General features: G+C 33.2%; 1 protein-coding gene across 1 annotated transcript; it reads right to left on the bottom strand.

Moving 5' to 3' along the window:
- Positions 1 to 12077: 12077 nt before the first annotated feature.
- On the bottom strand, positions 12078 to 18317 carry LOC140691234 (NKG2-C type II integral membrane protein-like). Its single transcript, XM_072954240.1, has 7 exons — positions 18183 to 18317; positions 16268 to 16378; positions 15731 to 15829; positions 15154 to 15207; positions 14450 to 14601; positions 12665 to 12765; positions 12078 to 12366 (listed from the first exon to the last, which is right to left on the bottom strand). The coding sequence occupies exons 2-7, from the start codon at positions 16335 to 16337 to the stop codon at positions 12249 to 12251; spliced, it is 594 nt and encodes a 197-aa protein (XP_072810341.1). The 5' UTR covers positions 16338 to 16378; positions 18183 to 18317; the 3' UTR covers positions 12078 to 12248.
- Between the last annotated feature and the right edge of the window lie 2169 nt (positions 18318 to 20486).

Raw genomic sequence — 20486 nt, 5'->3', positions numbered from 1 at the left:
CACCTCAGATCTGTTTCTGCTGTTCAGTAGGACTCTTTCCTCCTTCTTCCTTGGGGGCATTACTTTTTGGATTTCTCTTTATTGCTCAGAACAATAGCACCAAATCTCTTGCCAGAATAGCAAAATAATCAACTAATGCCCTAATGTTCTGATTTTTAGCTGCGTCTAATTTCCATTACATTTAAAAATGATAAGGAAACTGTCACAGCCAAAAAGAGTTTAAGGAGACAGAGTGACAAAATGTAACGTGCTATCCTGGATGGGATAATGGAACAGAAAAAGAACATTAGGAAAAAAGTAAAGAAATCTGAATAAAGGATGTTCTTAGGCAATAATTAGGCAATAATTTTTAGTTAGTAGGACGATTCTATAGACACTATCTATTTACTATTTACAATATGTGTGAGATAAAATTAACATAGGCAAAAGTTGATTCTGCAAAGTTTGATAAAGCTATAATAATTTTAATGAAATCAGTAGGTTATTTTAAATCTTCCTGTATGGGTAACACAAAAGTCAAATAGTTTTACAGGAGAGAAATAGTAAATTTTAAGAAAGAAATCATTATAAATTACACAAACTTTTCTAAACTATAGGGAAAAAAAGAAGAGTTGCTATTTTTTTCTCTACAACAAGAATTACCTTGATGTCTAAATTAGATGAGAATGTGTTAAGATAAGAAAAGGAAAAGTCAATCTTACTTATGAAAATTGTTCCAAAATCCTACAGCAGTACCAAACCAAATCGAACTACATCTATATAGTGTATAGAAGACCAAATTGAATTTATTTGAGGATTGTAATAGTAATGTTCCTTTGGAGGAAAAATTGTTAAAGGCAATTTGCTCCAAACAATAAAGAAATAGAAAAGAAAATGATTGCATCAAGATGGAATGCATATTTACTTCAACAGCTTTGAATTCAACATCTTTGAATGATAAAAATAATCTTCAGCATATTTACCAGTATCTATATAAACATCACATGAAGGCATTAGTAGTCTTTTAGAAAACGTGAAAGCAAAGTGATCACTAATACCACTTCTTTTTGATGTTATTGTGGAGATTCTGCAGCACATTTAAGACCATCATAGAAGACTAAAAAGATAAGGACTTAATTTTTTTTGCTGATGGTATATTTATCTACAAAGATAAAAAATATTTAATGACCAGTTAACAGGAGTAATACTATATGACTGAATGTAGCATTAATTTGCACAAACTATAATGTTTAAGGTCAATTATAAATAGAAACAATTTATTTTTAATATACCACTAACTTAACAACCACAACAGAAACACTATAAAGTACTTACGTATAAATCTAACAGAAATAGACAAGACCTATTTGGAACTTACTGTATAATTTTATGGAAATATTTTCAAAAACAACTAAATTTTGATAGGACCACTGGATCTAATAAAAATATCAATTAATCCTACAATATTTTAGAGATGCAATTCTGATTAATATCCCAGCTAACGCTATGTTCATTAATGCAAAATCCAAGAGTAGACCTATCACTTTTGAAGAAGAAAAGGTAAGGGGCTTGTCCTACCAGAATTAAGACCTTTGCTAAAGCTATGTTCATTACAACAAAATAACATGGTAACATAGAGAAATCAGGCAAATTGAAAGAGAGAAAAGATACAGACAAGAAAGGCATATGCATAGATGAAAAAATAAATGAGGCAGCACTGCTGAAAAAGTAGGAAATGAGTTATTATTAGGCAATTTCTGCTGTGAAATTTTTATGCCAATTTAAAAACATAAACTTGGATTTCAACTGTATATACAGCCTATGCAGAAGAATTAGGAACTTAAACACACAATCCCAGTGTGCATAAAAAATAAGTAAATATTGGTGTAATTTAGAAGATTGATTCAGTATACATTTTATTTATTTTCACTTATTCACTACATTGAGATAAAATATAAAGTAAGATAAAAAAAAATCAGCAGAGGAGGGTAAAGCTCAGTGGTAGAGCACATGCCTAGCATGCATGAGGTCCTGGGTTCAATCCCCAGGATCTCCATTAAATAAGAATAAATAAATAAATAAATCTACTCCCCCCAAAAAATAATATTAAAAAAAAAAACGAAAACAACATACAATTTTAAGGAAAAATAAGGTTATCAAACTCAAAATTCTTAAAGATGTATCAAGGAAGGAAGGAAAGCAAATTCAGTGGTATGTTTCAACTTGAACAATAAACAAGTTTATTCAACACAGTTTTTGTAGTAACAACTATCTGCTGGGTGCTTTTCTAGACCTTGAGAATGTTAAACAATCTAGGAAAGATTTCTCACCATCATGAAGTTTACATTTTAGTGTAGGTGATAGAAAATGGACAAGAAAGCGTGAATCAAGTTCAAGAGCAAACGAGATAACTGAGTACAAAACAAGTTGAAGGAAAAAAAGAATAACATTATCTTCTTACATTTTTATACCAATATTCTTTTCAGATAATCAGCATTTTCCATTGTCCATTTTACGTAGTAGAATTAGATCTCTACATATGAAATGTAAGCTGACATTTTCTTGTAACCACATTTTTTAAAAAATATTTGGTTTATAAAAGGAAATGAATGTGGGCTTTCTATGGGGAAATCTAAATCACACTTGCTTAAAGAGTTACTTTTATGCTAGTAGCTTTAGGTTTTGCTGCAATTAGGTGCCTCAAGTAAAAGACCAAGAAAAAGAGAAGTGAATACAGTAGAAACAGAACATCTGAATATTCTGCTCATTTCATTTAGTTCTAAGAGGAACTTATAGTCCTGTAGAAAAGTCACAAATATGAAAAATAAAAGTACAGTTTCTGGAAACAGCTACCATGATGAAGTTAAGAATGGGGAGCTATGGTGTCATATGTAAAGCTCTCCCTAAATAAATTGATGGAGTGTGGAAAGGATTCTCTCTTTTTTTTTGAAAATAGGGGGAGCAAAGAGTTTTTAATTAATTAGTTGATTAATTAATTGAGGTGTAACTGCCATGTAATATTATATTAGTCTCAAATGTGTAACCTAAGGATTTGATACTTGTATATATCACAAAACAATCACCACAAAAGTCAAGTTTACATCCGTCTTTAAGGATTCTTAAAGAGGTATATTCTAAGATGAGTCAGGATGGTGAGCTTAAAAAACTTACTTGTATGAAGAGGTAGTATGCACAAGAAATTCCGATTTCTTTCTCAGTGCTGAGCGTATATTCTCACCGCATCTGTCACGGTGGAACATTTATTGAGGATTTGCTGAACAGTAGTGATGCTTCTGTCACATGTGAAATTGCAAAAGGACATGAAATAGCTTTCAGAAAACATACTTTCTAATAAATGGTATAAAACCAATATAATGAATTTATGCAGAAACAGTTATTTGACTCCAAGTAGGTTTCATATAGACATATTTATCTGACCTCCTAAAACTATTGGAAAAAGAAATTTACAATGCTTTGCAAACAGCCTGGGCTCAAGTACTTGAGAATAACCACCAGCACCTCAACAAACTACTTAGAAATTATATTCGTTAAGTGAGAATAACCACCAAGGCTGAATCAACTGGCCTTCTTGGCCAGTAGGATACAGTCTGGCTTACATGGCTGAGCGTGTGTTAAGTTCTTCCTGTGTACCACAAGGGGAGGAGGTGATGAGGCCACAGTGTAACTTGGTGGTGAGAAACCGTCCTCTGGGCAGGATATTTGCTTCAAGCTGTGACCCTAAAACTGAATGTGGTCGAGGGTGTTTACCAGACTGGTGCCTAGAAACGAAAGCACAAGATGTCTGGCTATGACCAAGTGAACACTTTGTAGTCTTGACTTTTTTGTAAATGTGTCTGAATTGATAAAAGAGATGACAAAAGGACTCTACAACTCTCATGAGCAATGATGTAAGTAAACGGGACTGGGAGAAACAGAGCTGAGTCTGTATATACACGAGCATATTGAGGCAGAAGTGGAAGGCTGATCAACAAAAGAGGGAAAAATCTGCAAATGTACTTGAAGAAGTATTTATCCAGAACCTAAATAGTCAAAACATTCAGCTAGGTATTACACACTGGGCAAGGCACATAAAATGCCAACCGGACAGAGATTTCATAAATCCTGAGTGTATATTTCAGGTGGAAGGGAAAGAGAACAGACGACTGTCCTGGCAACTAACCAGTATTGTTTGGCACAGTTTCCTCAGCTGGAAATGGATAAATAATTCTTGGGCCCTATCTCAGTTGAAACGTTCTGTAATTCTAAAAAAAATTAGCAATTCTACCAAGATATCATTTCTTTCCCAAAGAAATATTTTTATTGGATTAACTTAGCCCATGCTAGGAGATCTCATTTCTCATTTGTTTGTTTAATATCAATCTATGTCATACAATGAAACATAAGTGTTTTCCCTTGTGGTATTATCTTAGAGTTTGTGAATAAACAGCCATGTAAATGGTAGCTCTTTTCAAAACGGCTCCCAAGTAAATCACATGCATGACTTACAAGTTAGATGACTTCAGATTTCTCTTAGCATCTGAGCTATTTTTCTTTGTTTGGTTGCTTGTCTGTTTGCCGTTCAACGTTACACGTCCTGCCACAGTAGTAATCTCTACATTCACCGAAAAAAAGAAGGATGCTATTTACAACTTCTGCATCTTGCATCCAAATGGATTTTGTGTTCACTCCAGTATTTTAAATACCAAAGAATACTAGAATTTTGTAGATATCATGAGATTTGGACATTGCTTATCCCAGGCACCCAAGGAAATAGGCCTAAGAAGAAGATAGCACTTTTTCCAAGGAAAACGTCTCCTTAGTTGCAGATCTAGGTAGAACCGGTCTCCCAGGTCACATTTTTTTTAACGCACCTCTTATCAGTTGGTCAAATTCTAATTGATTTATTGCTTCTTCATTTATACCCAGTAGATTCATTTGTGTATATAGGGGAAAAAAATGCATTCAGTTTAAATTCTGCAATTCTTACATTACCTTCTTGGAGAGTTTGAAAATAACCATTAAAAGTTTACAATGTTCCTTTGATAGAGTTAATTAATCTCCCGGGGCCCTTTTATACTGCGTTAATTTTTTTCTCCATTATTTTACACAGGATTAACAACAACAAAGCACAACGGAATATAATAAATAAATAATTTATAAATAATAATTATAAATAAATATAAAACTAGTAAACTAATTGTATTTCCATGAAGACCGTTTCTTACTTATTGCTTGAGCTAGTATCAGTTAAGGACTTCTGTGCATCAAGCATATTGTTTGGTAATGGATACACATAGTTCAATAAAGCATAAAGCACGATCCCTACCATGCAATTGTCCATAGTCTATTTAAGGCATAGATACAAGCACATGGTTCTAAATTAATATGTAATTTATAGAAGATAGGATTACTGGGTAGACTTGAAGACTGGACTATAAATGATAGTTTCACAATGGATTGCCAATATCAGCTAGGAGGAAATAGCATTAGGAAAGATGTCCTGGTTTGGGTGATTTTGGGGGGGAGTGTTAGATATCAAGTTGGATGGGGTTAAAACATACCAAAAACTGAAGATGGAAATGAGAGACACAGAAGAAAGAGTCAATAAAATGAATAAAGAGACCTGTATGCAGTCCTATATTGTTGATTTATTAGGTGAGGCTGTGAATATCTGAGATGGATGGAAGCTGGAACAGTCTGAGATGACAAAAAGTGGGTGTGAGTGAGAAGAAAATGCTCATAATCTGAGCTGCGTTGCTTGAATACTACCAGGTAGTCAATAAAAAACCCTTTGAGGAGTTTCAGGCAAAGATTGACAAGGTCAGATTTCCATGCTTTGGGCAGACAGTTTCACCTGTTCAGAGGACAGTCAATTTGGTATTAATGGGGATAAAGAAGAAGTAAGAACAATAGTTAGGGGCAGGAGAAGTCAGTCTTATTTTTATCCAAAACTGTGACGTTAGGAATGGTGAAGATGACACTAATTAGGGAGGTTACTGGCATAGATGATGCCATTAAATCTGACAGGAGGTGAAGATGACAGTGGTAAGAGGGAAGGGATAAGAAAGATGTATATCCTTCTAGATTTTACTGAATGAAATGATAATGGTGCCATTTATACAGAGGACACTAGAGTAAGCAGCTTAGGGAAAGGGGTGATGACCCTAATATACAGACAGAACGAGGTTTAAGACCTGGGGGTACTTTTAATTGATTTCTATTTGAAAATACAAATAGACCTTATGGGACTTCGTTTTATGATTCAAAACACAAAAGCTCACTTTCTAAGTATCTTCAGTTTTAGACAGATTGTTTAAAAAATACTCTGTGGTTTACAGAATTTTCTCTTAATAAGAAATATCAAGATGAGTTAAAAAAGAAATTTTAAAAAGTGGCGTGTTCTCAAGGTTAACATAAATAATCATTATTTCACTAAAACAGTGTTCAAGTGGTAGCCCCCAAAATATGGTTAAATAGCAGAAAGCAAAATATTTCTGTGTAATTAGATGCTATAGTTTTAGATTATTAAAGACACATGTGTTTGTATCTTTTAGTCTCAGTGCAGTGATCCAGTCAGAAGAATGCAAACCATCTAAAAAACATGTTCAAAATATATACATTATTTCTGGTTTTTTAATACTCAGAAGTGATCAAGTGCTGGTCAATAAAAGTCCATATCAATTTTTCTTCTCTCTGACCTATTGCTCATTTCCTTCCTGTCTCTTTAGCCTTATAGTTCTTTTTAATCTTCCTCACTAACCCCATTTATTTCTAATTTAGGAACTTCAGCCTTTCTTCTCCCACAGACATTTTTTTTTCAAAATTTGTCAAATGTTATCCTCTAGAGTTGTTTTCCTCTACACGCTATTAATATGTTTTATTTCTTATTTTTGTCTATTTTTACTTGTATCATTAATTCCACTTTGTTTATTTTGCTTTTTATATTTCTTTCTCATCAGAATATAAACTATGAAATGACAGGAAGTTTGTCTTGTTCATTGATGTATCGTTGGCACATAAAATAATGTATGATACATTGTTAGTGCTCATGAAACATTAGGAATGAGTTTTATGTGTTTTTCCATCATTTATTTGCATTTATTTGACCGAAGTGTTACTGTTATATGTTATGTGGATAAATGTTTCTAGTCTTTCATTTATTGGCTCAGGCGTTTACTGGGTTGCTTACAAAGTCTTTTCTTGCTCTAAGTTTATTCTGTAACATTTCTAAATTGCCTTATTCATACAATTTTTGTTTAAAGAATAATATGACAAACATTAGTGTACCCACTATCAAGCTTATAAAATATATTGTGAATATATGGAAAGTTTTTGTGTGCTCATTCTTAATTTAATTCCCTCTTTTCCCTTTAGAGGATCCCTATTACCTATTTATTTATATCTAGTGATATGGCAATGTCTTGTATGTATTTTAAAAGCAGACAAACAATGTGTAGTGTGCATTTTTTGGAATTATTTGTATTGGCTCAAATTTATATTTCTGACATCCCTCGATATTGATATATTTAATATTGTGCAATTTTATTCACTTTTCTCATAAAATATAGTCTATTCTGTGAATATAGTGCAATATTTTCACCTATTTTCTTTTCTAAAAGTATTTTGGTTCTTCCTATTTTTTTCCTTTTCACTATCACTCAAAATTCTGTCTCAAATATTCTTCAATATCTTTCCTTACCCACATTTACAGGAGTGTTTCTTCTCGAGTATGTACTTACCAGCTGTTGAGTACTGGATAAAACTTCACAAGTATTGACAAATTGCTCTCCAAAGCTTTTGTATTATTTTCACTCCAAGCAGAAGTACATGACAGCTTCCATTTTTCCACACCATATCCACGAGTTGAAGTCTACAATCTTTCAATTTCTCTAACATCATGGATGCAAAATTTTCTCAGGATGTTTTAGTTTGCCTTTCCATAAGAGTTATTTATATTTAACTTTCATAATAATATCCATTGTTTGGGCCTCCTTCTCTGTGAATTGTCTCTTCACATATTTTCCTAGTTCACTGCTGCCATTTTACGAACTTAGGTAAGTTCTTTATATGTTCCAGGTAGGAATCTAATGTAAAGTGTATCCAGTGTAAGTTAGTAAATGTTTCCTAACCAGTGCTCTGGTGGAGGGGAAGACCTCGTTTGTAGTGTTTACCAGTTTGAGTTCTGGGAGTACCCTGACTGTAGTCAGTTTAAATCTACGAACCTAATATCACTGAATGGAGAATTGGAAAGGGAAGAGATTTATAGTAGAACACTGTCATGTAGCATTTCCACAACTCAGACATCATGGATGCACATAACTTCATAAGCATATAGTAAATGTAGCAAAATAACTACAAGGTAACATTTTGAGTATTTATTATTTTTATTGTTACTATGATTTACAATATTTTATGTTTATGTAATTGAATTTTAATAATGATTGTGTTTAACAACTTCGTCTCAAAATTCCTGAGATTTAACACTAATCTCTTTTGATCAGCTGTGAGCCTGGTCCAGCACACCATTCACTGATTGTATAATTTGTGCTAGTCTAGGTGTAACTTTCCAATTCTAATGATATCTTTTATTGCCCAGAAAAATAAAGTTACCTATTTAATTAGTCCTTTATATTGTCATTTGTATCTATGATTTGGCTTTTTGGAAATATGATTGTTCCACCACAGCCCTGGAGGAAAAGAATATAAGATTGGGTGCATTAGAGAAGATAAGGGGAGCAACCTGATTTTACCTGCATTGCCCTTCCTCCAAGGTAACACAGCTTAGGGCCAAGAGAGACCTTCTCAGCCCATGATATCTTTCACGAGGAAAAGTAAAAGAATGTGAGTGAGCACCTAGCTCTCTCAACTCTATGGGATGCTCTCAAAGAGGCTCATTTATCTCTTGCCTCATCCAAATGACTAAATCATTATGTGCATAACTGGGAGTGAGAAGAGGCTGAGATAGCAGCAAGTAGGACTCTCAAAGGGCATCAAAGGGATGCAGATCCTATTAACTGCACCATAGACTCCATCAAGAAACCTGCTCATGAACCGCTCAGTCCACACAACTGGTCCATAGACACCCTCAGTAATAAGCACACTTCCCCCGCAAAACACCCACACCCAGTGGTTGCCTCGCTGTGGGCACTCTCAACTGCAGCAGAGAGGGTGAGCTTTGGCAGATGGCTCATGAGCACGTGTAGAAACCCAGTCTGAATCTGAAGGCCAACAAGAGACCACAGACATGAACTTTAGCATCATGTTTGTGAAAACAAAAGAAAAAGCTTTCAGCACCCAGCCTGGTGCATTGCAAGACTGAGATAAGGTATACAAACTTTAAAATTCTGCCACAAGAGGGAGCACAAAGTGTGGAGCAGGTGCATCCATAGAAGGTCCTAGAAAGCCTCAGAATCACTAGCAGTTTTGATGGAAGGTAATTCTCTCCTGTTGTCAGCTAGTAGAAGGGAGAAGGTGACTGCTACTTGAAATGCAAAGACAGAAACATATAACTTCAAGGAGTATGAAAAAATGTCACCACCAAAGGATCACAATAATTTTCCAGCAACCAACCCCAAAGGCATGGAAATCTATGAATTAACCAATAAAAAATTAAAAATAGCTGTTTTAGGAAGCTCAGTGAGCTACACGAAAAAAAGAAAGATAATTCCACAGTGTAAGGAAGACGATATAAACAAAATGATAAAGTTAACAAAGTGATAGAAATCATAAAAAGAGCCAAACAGAATTGAAGCATACAATAAATTACAATACAACAGAAGGCATCAACACCAGAATGGATCAAGCAGAAGAAAGAATCTGTGAAGAAGAAGACAGGACCTCTGAAATTATCCATTCAGAGGAGAAGAAAGAAAGAACAGCAACAAAAGCGTGAAGAAAGCCCGCGTGACATACGGGCTGTCATCAGAAGTACCAGTTTGCAGATTACTGGGGTTCCAGGAGAAGAGAGAGAAGGGGGAAGAGAGCTTACTTTTTAAAAATCATGTCTGAGAGCTGCCCAAGTCTTGTGAGAGATTCGGATATCCACATTCATGAAGCTAATAGGTCATGAACCAAAATCAAAGAGATCCTCTCCAAGACACATTATCATAAAACTGTAAAAAAACAAAAATAAAAACAAAATCAAGGACAAAGGGAAAAAATCTTAAAAACAGTGGGAGAAAAAGGAGCTAGAAACTCACAGGGGAAGCCCCACAGGGCTGTCAGGGGTTTTCCAAGCAAAACCTTACAAGCCAAGAGAGAGTGGGATGATTAAAGTACCAAAAGTCTGTCTCGGAAGTACTGACTGCCCTAAATACATATCTTACACACAAACAGAGCAGAAATCCAAGCATGCATTGGAAGAAACTAAAAATAGAAAAGCTAAAGTTAAGTGAAATTGAATCCAAATGAAGTAGAAGGAAGAAAACACACAAAATCAGGACAAAGAACGGAATTACAACAGAGAGCAACAGCTGGGCCAAAGGTATTCTCACTGAAAACGTTAAATAAAATTGCTGGAAAACCTGCTGGAAAATTTGAAAATAAACAAATCTTTTACATCTATAATAAATAGAGAGACACCCTTACAGTTTTTACAGATATTAAATAGATAAAAAGCAGTATTGATGAATACTTTTAATACCTATATAAAATAGAAAAAGTCCTAAAATGAACACTTTGCACAACAAATAGAAACTTAAGTAAACCTAACACCTATGCAAAGAAATTAAGTTCATTATTTAAATATTCCTATAACGAAGTTCTAGAAGCTCAAATGGCATTGGTAGTGGATATAACACTTAAAAAAGTAGCAGTGCTGTTACACAAAGGTTTCTGGGTAAAAGGAGAAAAGAAAAATGCTTCCTAACACAACCTTGATAACAACTTATCAAGCAAGTAACATAAATAAAAACTCAGTCAAATCTTTGTGAACATGGATGAAGAAAAATAGCTTAAACTAGATATGATATATGCACTGATTTTTTTAAGAAGAATGAAACAGAAGGATCATTGTAATTTTAATTCAGAAATGCAAGATCAATTTAACATATGAAAGAAACAAAGGTAATTTACTTTGTAATCATTATAGAGAGAAAACATTTATCATTCCAATTGATGGGAAAATAATACAACATCTATTGATTAAAAATTCATCTGAAAAATGACAGTATGATGGGATTGCTTTCATATGAGAAAAATATGATTAAAAAACCCTTAAGACAACCCTCTTACTTAAGGATGAAATATTTTCCCCTAAAATGGGAAAGGATACATGTAGGACCCTTACTGTACCTTCTATTCATTGTTAGAAATGAAACCGTAACCAGTAAAAATAAGTCAAGGAAAAAAAATGATTGCACGTGGAAAGAAAGAAAGTGTGATTATTTACATATGCAGTAACTTTTTGTATAAAAAAATCTAGAAAAATACATATTTGAAATGATAAATTAATACCTAAAATCACAGAAATCATTGGATATAAGACCAACATGTAATCACTGTATTATTGTCTATACCACCAAAAATTACTAAAAATTTTAAAAGAAGGACCCCATTTACAGAAGTATGAGTGTGAAATACCCATGTGTCTTTAAGAATATAGAAAACTATAAAATGTATCAAGGAGAAATTAAAGAAAACCTAATACATGGAAGGAAAAAATATAATATTGTTTAGAAGAGTCAATATTGTGCAGATGACTATCTTTGAAAGTTTCTTTAAAAATTAAATGTAGTCCCAAACATAATTCCAGGAGTTGTCTTCTTTGAGACAGTTTTATTGAGGTATGATTAACACAGCATAAAATTTATCCACTTAAAGTATAAAATTCAGTGATTTTTTTAATATTCATTGAGTTTAAAACCACCAACACTAACAAACTCTAGAAGTTTTCATCACCCCAAAAAGAGACTTTGTACGGTTAGCAGTCATTTTCTAATCACACCTCTCCTTGGCCATTGGTTACCATTAACCGCTTTCTGCCTTCATGCGTTTGCCAACTGGATATTTTAAATAAATGGACTCACACAACTGCGATCTTTCAGAAAGGCTGAAAGCCATAAAAATAACGTGGAACAAAAAAAGCCAGACACAAAAACTAATGATAGCTGTACTTTTTTGTGTGTGTATATCATATTTCAGTAACAGTTTTGAAAAAATATTCATCACTGGAGCAAATAGTACAATTCATTTTAAGATTTCTGCAGTCATAACATTATTTCCATTTCATGAAAGATACAGTTACCCAGCAAAGTCCTAACTCACATGTGTTAATTCTCTAGCTTATGCTTACAGTTATATATATGTAGAAATTCACAGCTGTCTGCTCTAACGCCACTTGGGTTTAGCATAGCACAGTTACGTTCATCAGGTGATGAATCTGTTACCCTGTAATGGATAAAAATGCATAATTCTGTTATATCATATGAGGGCAATCCATGAAACAATAGTGTTTTCCTTGTAACTATAATAAAAATATTTTGAAAATGGGTAATGATGTTTCCTATACAATTTTATTAAGAGTTTGTGGTAGTCCATTCTTTAACGTTTGTATCAACATTTCATTAACTTTCAACATCTTTCTTCTTTCTACAATGAAACTAAAACAAATGTTTAAATATTATTCTTCACATTTTCCTTTTTAATATTTTTCCTCCATGAGATAGCATTATTTTTAACAACTTACTTTAGTTTGTAAGTTGAACCATTTGTCCACATCCATGGATGATCACGGCCTCTACGAAAGACTCCAATCCATGACATAATTGATAGAGATTTCAGAAATTTCTATCCCAAAATAAAGAATTGTCACATAATTATTATAAAAGCTTTTATTGTTTTTTAAAATGCAAGTAGTATATTCTTTCATAGGATCCTTAGTTTTCTGAATAAAATGAGAGTGTTAGATTCTAGTCTAATACTAAAGATATATTAAAGTTGAAAGATTTAATATCACCAAAAATATTAACCAGTCTCTTTACTTTTGATTTAAAGTTAACTCAAACATTTATGCTTAGTAGTTTCATTGTTTTTCTTATGTTAATAAGGAAAATGCTGACTCATATAACTTACTCGTTACCCATGTTGACAAAACTAATATAGCAAAGCTTTAAATAAATTTTTAGATACTGTGACAGTCATTTCTTTGGATACTGTGATCAGATCATTAAATTTTTCTACTGTGGTTCTCAGAGTTTGGGTTTTAGAAGGAAATTTTAAGGGATTGAAATTGAAGATAATAAGTGACATGAAAGCCAAAGATTTGGTTTTCTGGGTCCCACACCATATTCTGTGACTTGATAAACCCCAAATTGACCTGTTTCTATACCGGTGGAATACAGTGTTCCAAACAAGAGGTCAGCGACTCATTTCTCTCTGCTACTCCCTGCTAAGTACAACTGTAAACATTGGAACTAATGAGGGACACAAGTGAAGGGGAATTCTGAAAGGGGGAAAGAGAAGGTGAAATGATTTGGGAACCCAGAATGAGGGAACAACGATTAGGGGCGTTTTATAATCCCCACCCAACCGAAGAAAGTGACCTAGACTAACAGCTTCCCAACACCCCCCTCCCCCAGCTGCCGGGGGAGGCAGAGGTGACCCTTCCTCCTCTGTGCTGAGGGAAACCCTGTCCAGCAACAGCAGGCGAGCCTGACCAGGTGGCCCATCAGGACACCTGCTAACAAGCAGCCAGAGGAAGTGCTTCTCCTGCTCCCACCAGAGACACCAGAGCTGGGCGTGGGGGTGGAGACGGGACCAGCAAAGGGGATCCCGTGACTGAAAGAGCTGAGCCCGCGAAGCCTCTTTATCCCAGAGGGCATGAGGCTCCATCCCCAACCAGAGACACTGGATTGAACGGCTTTTAAAACGTTATGTTTACATAATGAGCAGTGGAAATTTACAAACTACACATAGATGCAATAATTCGGAGGAACTGCAAAAATATAGTATGTGTGTGAGAAGAGACAGGAACAAAAATGCATACTGTGTGATTCCATGTGTATGAAATTCACAAACAAGCAGAGATTCTGTAATACTAAACGTCAGGACAGCGGTTAAAAAGGAGGGAGGAGAAGTGACTAGAGAACACACAGATGCTGGGTGCTGGGGACAGGAAACTTCTTTTCCATGATCTGATGTGTATTACATGGTTCTATTCATTTTGTGATCAGTCTAGACAATCGTATGTTTACTTTCCTTGATGTATGGTAAAATTCAATACCAAAGTTTATTTTAGGGAAAAAAGGCATTTATTGAGGCATAAGATTTCCTATGAAAAGCAAGAAATGGAAATTATTAAATGTGCATTAAAGTTGTAAACACAGAATTCAAATATTATAAAGTCAAACAATGGAATATTAACAGACTTTAAAAAACTACAAATACGTACAAAAACGTAAATGAATACTGACAATATGATACTGACTGAATCAAGCCTCAAATAAAGTGTTTGAAACATTTAATATCTTACCATTTCTTCCTCATTATCTATATAAAGCAGGGTAGAGTTCTTAGACGCACAGGCCATCAAACTTTCTTTCCATGTTTTTTTTTCAGTACTAATGTAATAGCAATTGTTGGAATATGTAAACCCCTCTTTTGGACAATGATCACAATGATATGCTGAAGAAAAATTATAAAATATTATCCAAGATTTGAATTTTTAAAATTAAAAATTAATTTACCTTGCACAGGTATAAACATACAAGTACACAACATAGCTATGCACCCTCAAGGCTGGTACGTATAAAACAGACCTCACTCATACACACACACACAGAAGGTCAGCCTCTCATTCCCTAATTTATGTGCTCATAGAAAGCAAACCTACAAACAAAAGTATCCTTTCTCTATGTATCCTGAAAGTCAATAAAGGACACCGCTTTTTTTGGAATAGTAAAATAATTTATAACTTATCGCAGGAGGAAATCTGAACCAATTGGGCACAATGGGTATGGTGAATTCTTTTTTAAGTTAGTATTTTAAATGAATTCACTCATTTTTTAATGAATATTTGCATATGAAGAAAACTCTCCTGTAATTTATGAACATTTATGCCCTGAATTTGTAATTTATGATATTCCCCTCCAAAATCTATTGTTATTTTTGTCCAGCCTAAGATAGAGACAAAATAGAAACTGTACTTATATCAGAACTTTGAAAATCATTATGTACCTTTCTGGAGCCTTGTTACTGGAGAGGAATTACTCTGCTCTGGTGTTACAATGCCTAGAAAAAATTGAAGTAATCTTTTAAAAATTAGTATTGATCAAAATAAATCACAATTATTTTAATTTCTTAGTTTAAAAAGTGGTGTTGTTTAGGATTAGAATGATCTAGAATAAAATTAATTTTACCAAGAAAATAAATAAATTAATGAACATTAGAGGGGAGGAATAATCCCAAAATCTTTAAGGAACAGACTTCACCACTTCTTACAGTATTTGGTTTAACCAATCTCAAGAATTAATTTATATTTCTCAGTAAGGTTTTTCAGTTTCCTAAAGCATATCTTTGAGTTATGAAATCAGAATATATATATATGTATATGTATGTATATGTGTATATATATATATATAATATTCTCTACAAAGTATTTATACTTTGAATAGTTTCAGAATAACCGTTCCACATTTAGCCTAAATGCATATATTAAAATGAGAGTTCTATTCCATAACAGAATGAAATTTTAGAGGCACCGACTATCATTGTAATGAGAAGTTCCATTATAATCTTTCAAAAATGTACTTGCATGGAGTAACAGCTATCATTTTTACTATGATATACATCAAGACAAAGCAGAGGATTCCCAGGATCTCAGCAATGAGCTTCTCTGGAGGTGACAGTGACTCTGCTGGGAGAGAAATGGAAACACTGAGAAAGACATGATGGAGGCAGTAGTTTAGAAAGTTTACCTACAAGAGAACCCACATGCACAGGGAGTCATATACATAAACTTGGACCCCCAACTCGTATCTACCATTGGCATCTTTCGGAATATACCATTGCATTTTTCAGCAAAGATAATGTTTCATGAGTTGTTGATCAAAGACTACAAATTACAACAATGCCAGAATAAAATAAGTCCTCAAATTTCGTACTGGAATTCTGTATTTCAAACTCAAGCTCTGATCCTCGCAAATAAAAAGTATATGAGCCGTTAAATGCTTTACATTTATGGTGGCAGTTACTGTCATTCCCTTGAGGATCCTGGGAAGCATTTTGGAAGTTTAATTCCATGTAGGTTTTCTCCTGTTCAGCTATGAACTGGAAATTTTCGTGCTTTCACCTTTCATTCGCTGTCTCCTTAATTCCTTCACCAGATTCGGTGCTGAGTCGTTTTCTCTTTGGTTATCCATCTCTGCAGCTGTGTGATGTCAAGGACGGTGTTCTATGAAAACTGTATTTAAGTGGTTAATAAATGATGTATAGAATCACAAGAACCCTAGTGTAGTCAAACTGGGTGCTGTGTGAGGTAAGTAATAGCATTCATTTTGCAGTTGAACAATGTAAAAGTCTGGTTTTAATTTCCTTAAACTTCAAATGTGTTTCATGACAGGGTAAGTAGTTTTTAAAATAATATTGTGTTTGATACAAACTTATCAGTTGGAACAATGAAAATTAATAAATTAGTGAGGAATAAATTTCACGAATAGTGATAGCCATATTAATTTAAACTCAAATTGCACAGAAACACTTTAAAACTGTTAAAATAACTGTGTTAAAATGAAAATTCATCAAACATCTATCAAAATTCATCTATCAAAATTCAACAAACTGTACACTTGAAATATGTGTAGTTTACTGTACAGGAACCAACCATAATAAAGATGTTAAAAAAAAATGAAAATGTCATGCTGGAAAAAAAAAGATGTATCAATTTTTATGACAACTTTAAAATTCATTAATAGTTAAAGACTGAGTGTTCTAAAGATGAGGGAAGAGTAGATTTGGCATACATAGTGATTTCTTGTACTAAATTGCTTTAATTAGTGACTTACATTCATTTATTAAAAGAGAAGAAGGTGCTATCAAATGATTTTTCATTTTATTTGAATTATTCTGGAGTTCTGAGACATCATTAAAATTTTAAAAAACTATTTTATATGTTAAAATATTACATGACACATTAAACTATCCAAACTTAACAATTAATAAAAACCAAACAATATAAAAAACAATTTTAAAATTCTTATTTTACACAAGTAATTGTCAATTAATAATGGCTTAGATAGGAAACCATAAAATAATAACTAACAATGTCAAACATTTATAAAAGAACAATGTTGGTGCAAACTTCTAGAAAGATCCTATGGCTGCCAAAGTCCATGAGGGTAGCTTTAGTCGTGTAAGCAACTGTAATAAATCAGATAATTCAGTCTATGGGGTCTGCAGTCAGTGAGATCTAGGTTAATTCTGGCTTTGAAATTTATAATGCGTCATCTTTAAAAAGTTACTTAGTGTCTAGCAACCTCGATTACTAATTTGGAATGAGAATAAAAATATGTGATATAAAACATGTAAAATATAATATTAAATTTACCATCTTATTTTATTATTTTAATATAATTGCTGTGTTATTATTTCTGATTCATATCAGTTGGACAAAAACATAATTTTTTAGGAGTCTGTATCTGTGTGGGGTTTTTTTTGCAATCTTTTGTTCAAGCTTTTCAAAAGCATTTGATTTTTACAACTCAATTTAAATGAGCATTTTACAGAAGCTACCACATCCTGATTTTTATTAAAAATCAACTGCTTTTATTTAATCTAGGTGAATGAAGAATTACATTTGCCCTTCACAATTTGATGAATCCATTTTAAGAATCTATTTTTAAAGACTGGGCTAAATATTTAACAATATATATAATTATATCTATATTGATTACAAAATCCAAAATTAACTGTTCCTTGTCATTATGCTTATGAGACTTCACGTTAAATGGCATTGATTTACAAACCCAGTTACGGTATGTGTGTATGCACCTGAATAATCTCCCCAGGCAAGAATTTGAATATTTTCAGAAACCCTCCAATGTATTTCATATTTTATTGTTACTTTTTACATTGAATTATTCAAATAAAGACACCAGTGTCTCTTTGATTTGATTGTAGATCATTGTCCCTAAGCTGTACCACATCTAGCATTTGTTATTTCCCACTAAAGGAGACATGTGAATAGAAAGGAGAGAAACAGCACATACCTTCCGTAGGCTGGAGTCCTGCATCGTCAAGGGGGAGACCAGGTTACCCTTGTAAACAAACAATCTCTGTGGTCTTCACAGACTGCCCTGTAAAGGCCCAGAGGGAGGCAAAAGTGGAAACAAGTAGATTTCTCATCACTGTGTCACTGCAACAGGAAATTCTTACACTGCGGTGTTTTGAAGACAGTCTACCTCATCACATGTCTCCAGAACATAGGAGACTTTCGGCTTGTACTGTATCATTTAGTTTGTCCTTTGGCAAGTGCCTCTGAAAAATTGTTTCCATAGATAAAAGACACCGAGGGACAAAAGACTTGACCACCGTGCTGTTAACCTACTTCCATCTCAACCACAAATGCTGAAGCTTAAGGCTTGTGAAGAGTATCTTCAATGTTTAAGTTCTACTTTTAGACAAGATTGCTAAATTTTCACTTTACATATTTCTTTTCCTTATATTCTCATTATGTCATTTCTGTTATAAAGGAAAAAATTGGGGAAAATTAAGACATAATTCCATTAACAATAAGTATTTAAGGATACTTGTCACTAATTCTGAAGACTTGCTACATTTTTAACTTTATTGTAACTGCCATAAAGACATCAATGACCAAACATACTTCTCACTTTCTCTGCCCTAGTTCTTAAAATACCTGCATTTAATTTTCTTATTCATAAAGAAGTTATTTAGAGTTCCCCTGATAAAAATAAATATCTCTGGGAAGGATAAAACATTAACTAATATCAAACTATATCACCAGGGCAGAGATTGAAATACTGAGTATCTACTAGTTATATTATTCATTGATGATCCTCCAATCATAACTTGCTGTCTGTATTTTAATAGGAATATTTGTTGTAAAGAACACGGCCCAAGTTTATGTAGCGGGAAAACAATGGTAATTTTTAAAAATTGCACTTCACAAAAAAATGGGGAGGGCAGAAAAATTAGACTTTTAAAACAAGTTAAATAACACATGAATATCAAAAGACATAAAACAGTAAATAAATTATCAAATTTGCCTCAAATTGACATTTTTTTCAGCAGTCCTCATCTGTATCAAGAAAAGGGGGAATGTTTATCTGTTGTACCTAAGAATATTCACTTTCAGTGTAATCTCAGTGTAATGGAATCTAAGACATTGAATTTAGACAAACTCTTAGTTTTTAGTTTTCTAAAATCTAGAAAAATGGAATTTAAATTCATAGTTATGTCCTGTAATATAGGTTAATATCTGAACTTTCTATAACAATAGCTAATGGCCAGCTATGTGGTTATTCCTATTAATTATATTTTATTATATTTTCATAGATTAAATAAATAATCTACTCTCCTCTATTGCTCATATAATACAATTAGAGCAGGTGAAGCGTTCACTAGGGATGCCAAATATAGTAAAATTCACTAATGTTGCCTTTTTAAACTTGAGGTACTTATATGTACTATTTCTATGGTCATACACTTTGCTGTTTTCAACTAAATAAAGACATACATATCATGTCCTTTGTTACATGCAAAAGTATGGGTTCACCCTTCTGGCATTTAACTTGAATAAAATCTATGTTCGGATGATTCAAAGCAACGAAAGCTCAAAATAATGAGCAGTTTGAATTTACTATTTATGGTATGAATATATGTATTTGTGAGTATGTCTAATAATGACAATATCCGGTGACGTAAGAGAGAGAGAGATACATTGGAAATCAGTAACAAGGGAAAAGCTCCCTTTAATATGATGGTAGAAAGATTTCATTTTCAAGGAATCTTTTTAAAAGGAGAAAATTAATTACCAACTGACTCTAACTAAAGGAAATATTTAAGGATCTTCCAAAGAGGAAACCCTCATTCTAGGTGAAAACTTGGATGTGCAGAAAGGAAAGAAGAGTTGAAGAAAAGAAATTATGCGGATATACCCAAATAGATATTGAGGGGTAGTTACGAATGATAACGTTTCAAATTTTAAATACATATATTTGTATTTGAATTCAAGGGAGCAAATATGACATAAGCAGTGAATAAAAAGTAGAGAGTCATTAAGTCTTTTCACTGTTTGAGAAGGGGATGGAAGTACTAACTTATTAGACTTTATTGAGTCTAAGTTATGCTGAAAATGTAGGGCACTAATAAGACTATTTAAAGCATACTTAGTGAACAACTTCTTATAAAGGAAAAGTTAAAAATATTTATTGTGAAGGACAAGAAACAAGGAAAACCTTAAATTCAAAGAAATGGTAGTATTCATTCCAATTAATGATAGTTATATTATACTTTAAGATTAAATATATATACTTACATATAAATGAAAT

The sequence above is a fragment of the Vicugna pacos genome, chromosome 34, assembly GCF_048564905.1.
Source record: "Vicugna pacos chromosome 34, VicPac4, whole genome shotgun sequence".
NCBI classification, from domain to species: Eukaryota; Metazoa; Chordata; class Mammalia; order Artiodactyla; family Camelidae; genus Vicugna; species Vicugna pacos.
The sequence above is the reverse complement of the archived record's forward strand: the minus strand, read 5'-3'. Positions and strand labels throughout refer to the sequence as shown.

Excerpts from the sequence above, each read along its gene's own strand:
- LOC140691234 (XM_072954240.1), bottom strand. The coding sequence starts at position 16,337 with ATGGATAACCAAAGAGAAAACGACTCAGCACCGAATCTGGTGAAGGAA. Across the intron at positions 15,208-15,730 it reads AATGATAGCTGTTACTCCAT|GCATTGTAACACCAGAGCAG; the intron begins GCAAGTACATTT and ends AATTTTTTCTAG. Across the intron at positions 12,766-14,449 it reads TAGATAATGAGGAAGAAATG|AAATTTCTGAAATCTCTATC; the intron begins GTAAGATATTAA and ends ATTTTGGGATAG.